The sequence below is a fragment of the Phoenix dactylifera genome, chromosome 16 (assembly GCF_051530095.1).
Source record: "Phoenix dactylifera cultivar Ajwa chromosome 16, Ajwa_hap1_PhDact_Kaust_v1.1, whole genome shotgun sequence".
Lineage (NCBI taxonomy): Eukaryota > Viridiplantae > Streptophyta > Magnoliopsida > Arecales > Arecaceae > Phoenix > Phoenix dactylifera.
The window spans coordinates 19,302,929-19,316,243 of record NC_143205.1 but is presented as its reverse complement, the minus strand read 5'-3'; the positions used below and the strand labels follow the sequence as shown (position 1 = coordinate 19,316,243).

Here is a 13,315-nt window from a genome sequence, read left to right as displayed (position 1 = left end):
AGGCTAGCTAGCACGTTGCACTTTCAGGCTCGTTCATGCCCATTTTAAGCTGCCTTCAGGGATTAGGACGGAAAATGGGCCTGAGCCAGCCTGAGACCCATTGAGCTGGGAGTATCGGGTCAAAGTGTCGGCTTCACTTGGGAGAGTTCAGGCTCGAGCTTGTGCTCGGTGGTAGACCCCAAGTTCTTATTCTGCCCAGCTTGAGCTTGACACGAAGACTAACCAAACCCAGTACCTTCCAACCCACCACCGCCACCGCTTGGCTCCCAGGTTGGATTGCAACCTTTAGGGGAAAAAAAAAACTTTGGGACATCCCGGACCCTGAACTTAGAAAAAGTTTCCAAGCTAAGGACCCAGCTATAAGAAAAGTTGGTTTGGCTTGTTTCCAGCTTTGTTGATATCTTAATTATGTAATTCGGCACACTAAGCATAAAAAGAAGCGTTAAGCCATGAGAAATGTCATTATAAAGGTTAGAATCACAAGAAAATAACTTTATAAGAAAAACTAGGGAAGAACGGATATGTAAAATGTAGCCAAGCCCTTCACCTGTGGATTTGCGTAAAAGTTTCACTTAACTTTTGAGTTTGTAAGATTTTCTTCCTCTTTTTTTTCCCTCCGTGGGTCTAGAGAGGGACAATAGTCTAAACAAATATTTATCAAATATTATATGCATACATAGAGAGAGAGAGAGAGAGAGAGAGAGAGAGAGAGAGAGAGAGCATATGCTCTTATCGAGAGGAGAGAAAATTTATTCCTCTTAAAATCAATATTAATTATAATTTTTATTAAATCAAAAATTTATACCATTAATTATGATCTATATTACTAAAAATATATACAAACTGAAAATCACATATTTTGGTGGCCACTTATTTATGCATATAGAAAATATAAAAATAAATAATTAAAATTATATAAAATTATATTTTGTTATGATCCAAATATTAAAAATATATCGATTAATTTTTGTATGTTTTAATATATGTAGATCATGATGAATAAGATGGATTCTTAGTTGAAATACTTCATCATATATTTTAGTATACAAGTACAACGCGACCAATCCATTTTTTTGCATCCACATGATGTCCACATTAAAAACTATAAAAATATGCAATATTTTATTTTTAGATATTTTTAATAATATAAATCGTGATCAATACTATAGACCTCCAATTTTATTGTCTCATTATTAAAGAGTAGATTCTCTTTTCTCCCGATGAGCATAGTCCATCCATAGTGCCAACACTTAGATTATAAAAAGAAGTTATTTGTTTATTTTCCTCCTCATGATTTGCACGTAATATTTTAATTATAGGAATGCCGCAAAAGCATCCAATACCTATTCTAACCAATTTTTTAGTCAAAATCTAGATATAGATGTACATCAAGTGCAGTACAAGTTGTACAACTCAACATAACAGTGTTATGGTTCTTCAATCTGCAGGTTTTTTTCTTTTACAAATCCTTCTTTCTTCAATATGTATTACGGTACGTCTCTACATCTCCTCATAACTGGTATCTCAATATGTTATATGTTGGAACTTGATACCCTCTTAATATGTCTCAATACAAGCAGTAATGTTGTTTTATCAATTTCAACCCTTATTTTATAGTTTTAAATAAAAATTATAAGTCTTAAGCCCATGTTTTGTACTGCACCTTCTCCAGAACGATCACTGATATCTTCTTACATATCCATTTGCTAGGGGGAACCAAGGACATGGACCTAAAGACTGAATTCTTTTTTAACTAAAACAACTTGGCCAATAACACCACATGAGACTAAAAAGCTTATCGCTACGTTGTCTGGTGGCCCTCGAGTGAGTAGCTACTGGAGCTCTCGCCAACGCCGTACCCCAAACTCTCTCCAGCGCCGCTCATTCACACCATCCTTTCCACGTGGTAACGCCCCATGGCTGTCACATTTTCTAAAATATCATGTCATGCCCTATTTCATTTTTTTTCTTTTTTTTAAAAAAAATATATTCTGCACCGAAAGAACCGATCTAGTCGTGCATCATATTAATCATTAAGATGCATATTCGATGAATAGCATTCAAAAAAATACATTCCTGTAATTAATATGGTGTACAGAATATAATTTCTTTTTTTATATAGATCTTTGCTAGTGAATAGAAGATCTTATGATGAGGTGCACTGGACTTAGGTCAACCCCCAACCTATAATTATTCCTTTATGATTATCCCTAGATTCGATTCCCCGAATCACTATCCCAAAATATAATCTATGCCTCCCATTTGCTCCACTTGGGTTATATTAGATGGATTTTAAAATTAAAGGGTATCTTTGACGGAAAATTACGTCCTCGCCCAACCATGATACCAAACTGATTACATCGCCACTTTTCATGCAGGAATTGGCGCTACGCTCTCCGACCCCGTCGGTTGTACCAATCACTTCCCGCCATATTGTGTGAAGCTCTCGGGTTTGGGCCCAAAAAACATGACGCAACAACGAAAGAAATTATACGACAGCGATGGCCACTTGACGCGTGGGTGACGCGGTCACACGAGGCGGCCACCCGATCCGTTGAAGAATTCCCACGCGAAAAAAAAAAGAGACGCCAGTGGTGTGCACGGCAAAAAATGGACCATAGATGAAGTCCATCAAAACAACGGCCAGGATCGTCGATATGGTCACCAACGGTCAATCAGACGGTCAAATTTCGTCTCTACGAAAATTTTGCTGCACGTGTATAGAATTGGCACTGGCGCCAGCGCGGTAGTATTTGGGTGCCGCGAGCTCGAAGAGCTTTCGCCCATTCACGCTCAAACATTGCAAGCCCACAGGAAAAGAAAACCTTTCCAAAACCGCTCGTCGCCTCTTCTTCCCCTGTTTCTCCCTTCCTCTCTCTGTCCCCATTTCCCCGACCTGCGGAATCCTAACCTTCACCTTTGTTTGTCCTGGGTTCTTGGGATTCTGTGGCTGTTTCCTTGACGGAGGAGCGGCGGAGGACGGATCGGGCCCGGGAGTTTGCCTTCTTCTTGCCCGGATTTGGTGAAGAAGGCGGCGAGGGGTCTCGATCTGCGATGGGATCCAATGCGATCGAGGACTACTGGATCGATGGCGGAGGGTCGGACGGGGAGTTGCGCTGCGCGCTGGAGAGCTTCTGTGAAATGGCTCCGACTGCAGGGTACGAGAACGAAATCCTTTGCGAGTTCTTCACGTTATCTTTTTGGTTGGTTCATGCATTGCTGTGTTCTGGGAATTCGAATAAGATCATGGAGATACATACTGTTGAGCCCACTGTCCCCCGAGATTCTTGGAAAATTGGATTTTCTTGTGATATGATCTTATTTATTTTGGTAATTTATGTGTTTTGGTATGATGATTCAACGATTTCCATGAAAATTGTGGCAGAGTGCGGATTGAAGAGGCCTACAGAGATGCCAGCGGCCTTGAGCAGGCTAGCTTGAGGAAGAGGTAGAATTTTTTATTGAAGTTAATACTATATGATGGATATATTAAGCATTTTAACTGAAAACGCACTGCTTTTCAAGTGAATTGTTCATGCATTTTATGCTTCTTTATGTTCTGTGATGCATTTGTTGCTTGTGCATGGTGGTTTTGTGCAATTGAAGTGATATTTAAAGTAACTGGTTTGATTGATTTTTTTTTCTGGTGGTAAATGGGAATTGTTAATTGTATTTGTCAGTTTTATTGATGCAATGTTTTTACTCAAGTAATTGATAGGTAAAATTCACAATGAAGAGAAGGACCATCTGTTTGGTTGGATTAAGAAGGGAAAAGATAGATGAATAAAAATGGAAAAAAAACTCATCACACTTAAGAACTTTTTGGGTAAATGGGAAAAAAACTCATCACACTTAAGAACTTCTAGGGTTTCGTTTGGCTCCTGTTATATCAGTTGTGGTTTGTTCTCTACCAAAACGTGATAATTCATTCCTCTTCATCATATGCTGTATTCGCTATTCTCTGCTTCACATAGCTTGGCTTGTTCCTTAAGAAGTAATGGATTTACTATCTACGTGAATCCATCTGTAGGATTCCTGATAAATCCACTTCTTTACAATTATCTTTGATATGGTATGAGAGAGATTTTAAAAGTGCCGAATCTTTTGGTTTTAAAGAGGAGCAAAGCAAACTTCATATTTTATACAAGGTCATGACTGTTATTTGGGAATAGAGGATATATGTTGGGCGCACATGAATGTTTGATCTTTCAACCAAGTACCACTTAGGATGAAAGATGATAGTTTAAGTCATGTTATTGAAGAGGTGACATGAGTAACAAAATTATGTTGACACCAAAAAGAGGAAAAAAATAAGAAACTTATTTAACAGAATTTTAATTTTTGCTACATTTTTTAGGGAAAAAAAGAACAAGTATCAGCTGAAGTCCTCAGTATGTTAAGAACTAAGTGTTTTGATCAGTCGGAAAGCCTTGGTGGTATGTTTTTCATGATAAAAAGTAGTGGGTTTTGTGTTTTGCGACATTGTTTTGATGTGGAGAAAGTCAATTTTTAACTTGCATGTATTGATAATTTAATGACCCACCTCTGTAATTTAGCTTTTTTTTTTTTATCTTAATCTTGATAGAAAGCATTCTAATCACTTTTTGATCATTTCTTAAAGTAATGCATGAATTTATATCCTTTTGTATTTTTGCCTCTCAAAATTGCTCAAGCACATCATTTTTTTATTACTTCTATTTATAAACATTTTACATCATGTATTTTGATCCAAATTCTAATCCAATTTGCACCATTCTATTTGATATTAATTAAAGGCAGGTCCCATTTTCAAATTTATAGTTTTTAAGGAGGATAGAAAAAACTCATGTTCTCTCAATTTTGCAGGATGAGAGATGAATCATGTGCAGGACCCAAGTCTAAAGCATGCCGTGAGAAGATACGGCGTGATAGGCTAAATGATAGGTACTCAATCAATCACACTGAAACAAAAATGTTAAAGTGCTAGAAATTTAGTTCGTAAATAGGTTTTCTATGCATCCATTATTCAATTCTTGCCTATCATTGTTCGATTAACTTTCATTTTTCACATTTTAGGTTTTTGGAATTAAGTGCCATCCTTGATCCCGGTAGGCATCCTAAGTTTGACAAAGCCAGTATTCTAAGTGATGCAGCTCGTCTATTGGTACAATTAAGAAGCGAAGCACAGCAACTTAAGGAATCAAATGAAAAGCTTCAAGAAACAATTAAAGATCTAAAGGTCTCAACTTGCAGTTTGGTTTATTCTCCTTCTATGGACATATGCAGCTTGTGCTAGTCGACTTAAATTTCATGAGAATATGTCATAATATGTTTTTCTTATGATGAAATATAGTTGTCTAGTTTGCCTTTTTTTCATGTGTGGGTAAAGGAAATGACATAAGAAAAGGGGTGGAGGTGCCATATTGGTCATCTGTTGGAATATATAATGCTTCCACCACTGAATGAGCAGTAGACTTAACATTGACTAATTTCTTTCCAGAAAAATCAATGTGCTTGTAGAGGGACTTATCTCAACTCCAAGGTCACAGTCTTCTTCATTAGCAAAGCATGATATTGCCGCAGCAAGCATGCTTATTTAATTCTGTTGATATATGAATAACAAAACCTAATTCATGATGATGTTTTAGCAATAAAAGATACTTATTCAAGTATATGAACTGCAACACATAAGATAGAGGAATATGTGTTAATAGATGAAAAATCAAATTCTTTTCTGGAATATATGACCAATTCATCTTGAAATGCATAAGAAGGTCTGGTTTCTGCAGACGGATTGTACAGCTGATTGTTTTGACACGATGTTGTGCATGCATCTTTTCTGGTGTTTAGGTGGAGAAGAATGAGCTTCGAGAGGAGAAGATGAGGTTGAAGGCAGATAAGGAGAGATTAGAGCAACAAATCAAGGTCATGAGTGTGCCTCCGGCAGGATTTATGCCACATCCAATCGCATACCATCCTGCTGCTGCCACCGTCGCATTTGCTCCACATGGTCAGGCCCCGGCGAGCAAATGTGCCCCCTTTACTGCATTCCCTGGCGTAGCCATGTGGAAATGGTTGCCTCCTCCAGTTGTGGATACCACACAAGACACCAAGCTTTGGCCTCCCAATGCTTAGACACTCAAACTGCAGCAACCGCATCTTTTTGCTGGCCCTTCTTTTATTAAAATTTGCTTTCATTACTGAAGTTTCTGTAGTCTGATTGGAGCGCATGTGGTCCGCTTCTGATGTGGTTATTATGCGGCAGTGTAAAAGGGGTCCCCTGACGTTTTGACTCAATTGTGAATGTGCAAGGATTGTGCTTGTTTCAGTATTTCGACGAAACCCAATACAGCCTGCAGTCTTTCAGCTTTCTTACTCCACGTATGGAATCTTTGGTCGGAAGCAGACCTTTTATCAAAGTACCACTCAAAAGCTTAAACTCGTACAGGGTCCATCCGACAAGCATGCAGCCGTGTTTGTCTTGATGCTACCTTTTTCAAACTACTGAGTTGCCGAAAGTTTTAGATTAGATGTTTTTTTGCTTTATTTAAATATCATTTACTGCACCAACAATTAGTTTATAGATTTGTGTCTCCTTGCTGGTACTAAATTTCTAGCTTGTTAACAGTGTGCACCACTGGTTTCGTCTTCAGGTCAGATTGTTGCATCTACTGTTGCTGTGCCGTGAAGCAACTTAGATAAGGTATGTTATACCCTTGCAGTCTTGTTCCTACTTGCAGATGCTGTCAATCTGGAGCAATTACATAGGTTCTTGTTGACAGTAACTGCAACCTTAAAGGTAACTGGTGTTGGATCCAAAAGACTATCTAAAAAGCCTCTCAGTCTGATTTCTGATGTGCTTGTCATAAGCGACAACTTAATGGAACAATGTAAGAAACCTGTATCATGGTCATGCATGTTCAAGGAAGAAAAATCTCCCTCTATTTCGTCATGCAATGCAAAGGTGGTCACTTTAATTATGGACTTGCTATAATAAAAATCTCACTCTAAAATAAAAAAGGAGGTGCAAAAGGTGGACGTCAGTGTTCGTAGACTCACTATTTAACTCCAAATGTTGTCTCGAATGAACTTGCCGATTATACTTGATAATGTATCAGTTTCCCTTATGTATCATCGGGGATGCATAGCAACCAGATGGCATCAGACTTGGGTAACCCAGACCTGACTTAAGCCATCTTATTATTTGTGTTAACCCAATCAACAAGTCTAAATTTTGTGTATAGAGTCATAGAGACAACCCAACATGTATAAATTGACCTCCTAATAACAGAATACGACGTGCAAATACTTCAGGATCGCATGAGTAGACGTTAGTGGAACTTCTACGCTTCGTGATACGTCTCCATCCTGGTTACGTGGAGCAAGGATTCAACAACGCGTGCACGCTAATTGCGAAGGGACAACGGACCGTCCAACGGAAATATTCGCGCCACTCGCTCTCCTCGTTTCTCTCTCTCTTTCCTAGCCACCCGTTCCCAAATTTCCGAAGATTTCAAAAGAAAAAAAAAGCGTGGGTGTCCCGATTAATCGCCGAGGAGAAATGAGGCCCTCGTGCTTTATCCCGACGCCAACCCCCGAGCTCGCCATCTCAGCTAGCTTTCGCCTTCCAGTTAGGGGTTTCAGGCGTCATCGGAAATCCTTCTGCCTTCGATCTTTATATGCTCTCTTAAAGGTCCCACCTTTCTCCCTCTCCTCCTTTCTTTTGCTTTATATTGTACTAAGGTTGATATATTCCTGGTTTTATTGAGCTCCTTGTTATTCTGCTTAGAATCTTGGATATTCTTCTTGAATTCGAGCTTGGATTGTTTCTTCTAAATCATCGAGCTTGGATTTCTTCTTTTAAATCACTTATTTGCCTACCTATTAATCAGTGGCAGAGATTTATTTTAGGGTATGATAAAGTTAATTTAAGATGAAGTTAATTGAAGATTTGTGTTTGGTCGACTTAAATTCATTTAGTCGAGTAACTTGAATTTTTATTTTGAATTGTTGAATTTAATGCCCCTTCAATCATCTAATTAACTTTCAACACGATTTCAACCTTATAGAAAATCATGAGTTGGTGTTAAGTATTAACCATCTGACGAATGGAAAGTCCTTAAAAATTTGTCTTGGTCTTTCTGTGAATGATTGGACTTCCCAATAAGTGGCCTTTTACTTTATTGGATGGCATAAAATAATCGAACTCATTGAACTAGCGTCGTGTTTTCTGTCAGTCCGTTATTTACCCGTTATTTTGTACCTTTCCGCAATGAAAGAACTCTGTTAAACAATGTTTCAAGAGCCTTTACGTCCATCCGAATCAATATCGAGGATCCGGCCTTTCTTTTCTGTTGATATTGTTGTTATTGTTTGATGTGGTAATTGCATTAAATTCAGTCTATTACTAATTATTGATTCGCATATTAGTCTTTATTAAACTTTTCAACTTTGATGTGTATATATGACAATCATGAGCTAACAGGAAAGTGTTTTTATTTATTTTGTTTGGACATTTATTGCTATATCTGTACTTCAAATAATCAATAGTTTTCCTTGCTTAATTAGGGAAGATTTCTTAATAGTACTGTGATAATCCTGGAGGTCATAGCGACAAGTTAATGCAGCCTTTGCTATATTCTTGTAACTTCTTTGTGGAATAATAAGTTGTTTGCTTGCAGGATATGACAAGTGTCCTGTCAAGCCACCCTAGAAAATTACCATGGCAAATCTACAAGAGTTCTTTAAAGAGCAGATCTATTAAGGTACAATGCTTGAGGTTTTTGAGTGTAGAGTTCCCTCATGGACAAACATTGTCTGCTCAGGATCAATACTTTACCAGTTACCATAAAAGAACCCCACACCCTAGACAGGTTTTTGTTAGAGCTGTCAGTGATGATGCAGAATCAAGCAGTGCTGGAGATGAAAGTAAGGACGAGGAGAGTGGAGAAGAAGAAGAAGAGGTACTTCGCAGAATTATACTTGTGAAGTTATGCTTATAATTTTTGGATGCCGTTGAGTTTTGAGACATTTAGTAATTCTGTAATGCTTATTATTTCTTATTTCCTTTTCCTATTATGTTTATATTTTATTAGTTGCTGGAGGAATGTAGGAACATCTTTTGATCTTTGTTAAGTTTCTAGAGCATGTCATATTCAGATAGTAACATATTTTGCTCGTGATGTGGTTATAATGCATTTAAGCAACAGTAGTAATATGCTAAATAAGTTCTATTCATGCAGGTGAGTGGTGGGTTATCTCGTGAAGATTTGGAACGAATTGTTGGAAAAGATGATTCAACTTTTAGTGGCATAGATCTTGCAACTCTTATCAGGAAAAAGTACGGTAGATCATATGATGTCCAACTAATAAAAAAGGTCTTATTTGTGGCTTCTTCTATAAATTATAGAGTTGATTGTGGAGATTACATATCTGACAAAGTTATAGTTGCTTACTATTGATAATGCATGATTTAGTCTGCCAACATTGTCACCTGCTGGAAAGCATGACCATGATTCTATATAACTCTCTACTTGATTACATCGTCTTGAAAGATCATAAGATATCACAGCACTTTTTTTAGTTTGTTAATTGAGTGGTTAACCATGTGCATCATCGGATAATATTGGGCACTGAGATGGTGTACCACACCAGTTGAACCTGGTTTACCAATCTCTGTATCCTGTAACATTTCTAATTGGAGGCACTTTGTAAATTCTATATGGGTGTACATCCGTGCACATGCAATGCTTTTTTTCTTTTTATATAGCCAAACTATATCCTGACAACTTATAGCATAAAGGTGTTCCTTAGGTTCCCGGTTTTTCTTGAGTGCATTTTGTAAGCTTTGTCCTTCCCATGATTTTCACTTTACTGACAATATAGTTCTGTTCTGTATTGTAACACATATAATGATATCATGCATACTGAGACTATTCTAAAGCATGAGTTAGTCTTTATTATGTTGTTTTCAAATTCTATAGAAATATCAACTTCTATTGCATGTTTAGCTCATCATGTCTACCAGGGCAATCAGATCAGTCACCAAAATACCAGTTATCAAATTCAGTTTGGTAACAAGAACCACCACTTTTTGGAAATTTTCCTCCAGGCCTCTTACATTCACTTCCATTTCTTCCCTCATCCAGCTCGTTCTCAGCTATTTGTCCTTTGGGAAAAAAAAGCCGGCTTATAAGTGGATTCAAACCACTGACATTCTTTGAGAAATGTGGTGGGAAATGCCACCACCCTGGTTTAATCCTGGGACCTCTCTGTTGTGGAGATGGGTACCAAAAATTTTGCTCCAACCCCTGTTGGCACGGGACATTATATTTCTAAGTTCATATTAATGTAAATAAATCTAGTCATTCAAACAATTTGATTTGATTAGTAACTTTCTTCTTTCCTCAGATGACATTGTCAAATTTACTTATGTGATACAGGAATTCATGGGAAGAAACTTGTTGGCAATGAATGTCATGTGGAAGTACATGGAGCAGGTTATTGTATTGTTGTAGACCATACTATTTATTTATTTGAGCATCATTTGGTTACAATGTGTAATGGCCTGCACAAGCAAATAAAAACATCGGAAAATAATCGGCCATTTAGATGCTGACTGTCCAATTTTTATGGCATGTGCTGCCTAATGGATTATTCTTTATAAATATTATATCTAACTATTCCTCTAGTGTAGATTGCTTAAATAATGGTGTTCAAATCATGCTTGTGTTGTCCTACATGCGTGCTATGACATCTTGTTTTTGCTTGCGATACCAGTTTTCTGTTGCATCGCCATGCAACCATGTGCTTATTTTGCTGTTGCAGTTAACATTCTCTGAGCTTTATAGCAGAATCTAAAGAAATTCAAATGAAATATAACCTGTTTCCATTATATATTAGAGGCTGATGAAAGATTACAACTTATGCAATCAATGTAAACGTGCATTTTGAAAAATGATAGGATATATCTCAGGAGACACCCAGAGAATGTGTGTGCCTTAATATTCTCTCTCACTCTCTCTGTGATTGTTGCGATGTGATCAGAATTTTGGTTTCAGAGGATTTCTGGTGGCAGAACATATTGAACATATTGGATATTGAACTGTCATCTATAGTTTTAAAAATGATTTTAAGTTGCAACACATGCGCCACTTCCAAATGACCGGGACAATGCTTGTTGGTTATGCTACACCATGTGGACACACACATGTAACTTGTAAGCCAGGAAGCACATATGACGAGGACCACCTAGGTTGAGATGTTGATGGTCACTTCTGGTTTCCAAAATGGCACCTATATTTGGCATAAGTTGATTTTTGATTTATTGTTAATGCCATTTGAATGATTTATTAGTCCTTCATATTCAAGAACTTATCTATGTAGCAAAAGGATAATTGTTTCATAAACTCGCTACTGACTTTTAAATTTATAATGCTATAGATCTATGGCAATGGCTTCTCTCTCTCTCTCTCTCTCTCTCTCTCTGTGCGCGCGCGCGCACGTGTGTGCGTGTGTGCGTTCTCATATTGTTTCTTAATTTCTGTTCTAGAGATCCTTTCCCTTGACTGAAGAAGAGTATCTGCTGAGGCTTGATGATGTAGCAAACACACTGAAATGCTGGGGAGCTGTCGCACACATTCGAAATAGTCTTGCAAAATTGAAGGAACGGCCCCGAATAGGAAAAGTATATCCTTAAGCTGCCTAAGATAATTACTTTCTCGCCCAGTTTCTGCCTGCATTGCATCATTAAGTACATGGAAGAAACTTTTCTACTTAAGAAGTATTAATTTCAAACCTGGCATGTTGGAGTTCAGAGTCCTTATAATTCCTCAAATTTATGATCACCTGTAGCAATTTAAAATCTATTGATTTCTCTAGAAGGTTGTAATTTTATTGAAGATTTGCTGTGATTGCTCGTATTTGAAGAAAGTTGATTGATTGCTTTTTGAGAAGAGAAAGTTTATTGATTTTTGATTTTCTATATGCATTATTTTGAGGACATTTTTTAACAAATTCATAACAAGTTTTAGTTTTCCCATCTTTCAAACTTAAGCTGTGAATATGTACAAAATCACCATGACTCAGTCTGATGCCATAACGATCAAACCTTGTTTGATTAGCATGCCCTGTGAACTGAATGGAGATCATTTTTAATCTTGTATTTGTCTTCCATGGCAGCACATATATAATGTCCTGCTATGAGGATATGTTTTGCTGTAGGCCCTGACAAATGTCCAGTGCCGCCAAAATATGTGGCTTTAGTTTTCCCTTTGCCCGGACTATGTTAATGCTGGTCCCCAGCCCAGATGAAAAGGGTGGAGGGTGGTATTAGGTTGAAAACTAGTTGTAGAATGCATATCTAACCATAAAATGTTTCCAGATTCAATATTTGAGAATGTTATGATGTCCCTCTCAAAGGTAGCCCTAAATAGAAATGCTTGGTGAATGAGGATCCATGAAGGCTGATCCAAGTTCATTGGGAGAGGGCTGGATGGTTACATTTCATCCATAAGAATCAATAGCCTTCGTACAATTTATAGTTAAACTGTAGCATACCTTGATGTTTATATAATTTTCTTAGTTTGTGCAATGTTTCCTTGCATCACATCTGTCAATTGTTGAACAAACAAGAATTAAATTCCTGTATCTGTGGTCCTTTGTTTGAGACATAGTCAAAGTTATTGATTTAATTTTAGCCTCCGTTCCTCATAAAGCTTTTCACTTGTTGATCCCCACAGGCGGTAAGCATTTTTATAGATATGGACGAATCTGGTGGTCGTTCCAGTGAGTGGATTTACAAGTAATACGAAAATCAAGTATGAATTTTCTGTGCTTTTATAAGAAAGGCACTTGGTTTTCAGTTTGTTGGGCTTATTAATGGAGGGAATATATTGACAAGGCTATCTCAATCAGAGGCCCATGGTTCCCTGGAATTCTTGCATGTCCACTGAAAGTGTCTGAATCGAAGACAGGATGTTATATCCTCAGTAAAGAAGCTACAAGTTTTTAAGCGTCTTTATGGATTTTTTTTTACCTGTCATAGATATAGAATATTTCAACTGTTCATAAATGTAAAAGTTAATTGTCATTTGATTCGATCTTTGCATGCCTTTTCAACCCTACTATGTTATAACAGGGAATGTTTCTACAACATAATCACATGTCACTTCTTAATTGATGGTGAAATAACAAACCGGCGGGAAGCTGATACAAACACAGCAGGTTATTCAAACAATGAAGAAAATCTTGAAATGATGCCATCAAACTGTGCACAATCAACTGCAGTGGTATACTAATGGTAGCCAAGTATGCCGAGGAAATGACAAGGTCTCAT

At 37.4% G+C, this 13,315-nt stretch overlaps 2 protein-coding genes across 9 annotated transcripts; both read left to right on the top strand.

The window, feature by feature from the left end:
• Window positions 1-2,781: 2,781 nt before the first annotated feature.
• Window positions 2,782-6,354, top strand: LOC103717189 (transcription factor bHLH115-like). Its single transcript, XM_008805481.6, has 5 exons — window positions 2,782-3,158; window positions 3,386-3,448; window positions 4,846-4,923; window positions 5,056-5,218; window positions 5,830-6,354. Exons 1-5 carry the CDS (start codon window positions 3,055-3,057, stop codon window positions 6,112-6,114), a joined length of 693 nt encoding a protein of 230 aa, XP_008803703.2. The 5' UTR covers window positions 2,782-3,054; the 3' UTR covers window positions 6,115-6,354.
• Window positions 6,355-6,497: 143 nt separating this feature from the next.
• LOC103717197 (uncharacterized) lies at window positions 6,498-13,298 on the top strand. 8 transcript variants are annotated; one of them, XM_088712126.2, is made up of 7 exons: window positions 6,543-6,682; window positions 8,661-8,744; window positions 8,853-8,942; window positions 9,222-9,356; window positions 10,422-10,478; window positions 11,531-11,665; window positions 12,720-13,069. In XM_088712126.2, exons 2-7 carry the CDS (start codon window positions 8,664-8,666, stop codon window positions 12,783-12,785), a joined length of 564 nt encoding a protein of 187 aa, XP_088568252.2. In that variant the 5' UTR covers window positions 6,543-6,682; window positions 8,661-8,663; the 3' UTR covers window positions 12,786-13,069. The 8 variants fall into 8 exon arrangements, with proteins under 8 accessions (XP_088568250.2, XP_088568252.2, XP_008803716.2 ...); XM_008805502.6 differs by lacking the exon at window positions 6,543-6,682 and adding an exon at window positions 7,450-7,672; XM_088712124.2 differs by having other exon boundaries at window positions 6,498-6,682; window positions 8,661-8,942.
• Window positions 13,299-13,315: the final 17 nt, after the last annotated feature.

Coding starts and splice junctions, on each gene's coding strand:
- LOC103717189 (XM_008805481.6), top strand. CDS start 3,055: ATGGGATCCAATGCGATCGAGGACTACTGGATCGATGGCGGAGGGTCG. Junction 3,449..4,845: donor CAGGCTAGCTTGAGGAAGAG/GTAGAATTTTTT, acceptor TCAATTTTGCAG/GATGAGAGATGAATCATGTG. Junction 5,219..5,829: donor AAACAATTAAAGATCTAAAG/GTCTCAACTTGC, acceptor TCTGGTGTTTAG/GTGGAGAAGAATGAGCTTCG.
- LOC103717197 (XM_008805494.6), top strand. CDS start 7,541: ATGAGGCCCTCGTGCTTTATCCCGACGCCAACCCCCGAGCTCGCCATC. Junction 8,943..9,221: donor GTGGAGAAGAAGAAGAAGAG/GTACTTCGCAGA, acceptor CTATTCATGCAG/GTGAGTGGTGGGTTATCTCG. Junction 11,666..12,719: donor AACGGCCCCGAATAGGAAAA/GTATATCCTTAA, acceptor TGATCCCCACAG/GCGGTAAGCATTTTTATAGA.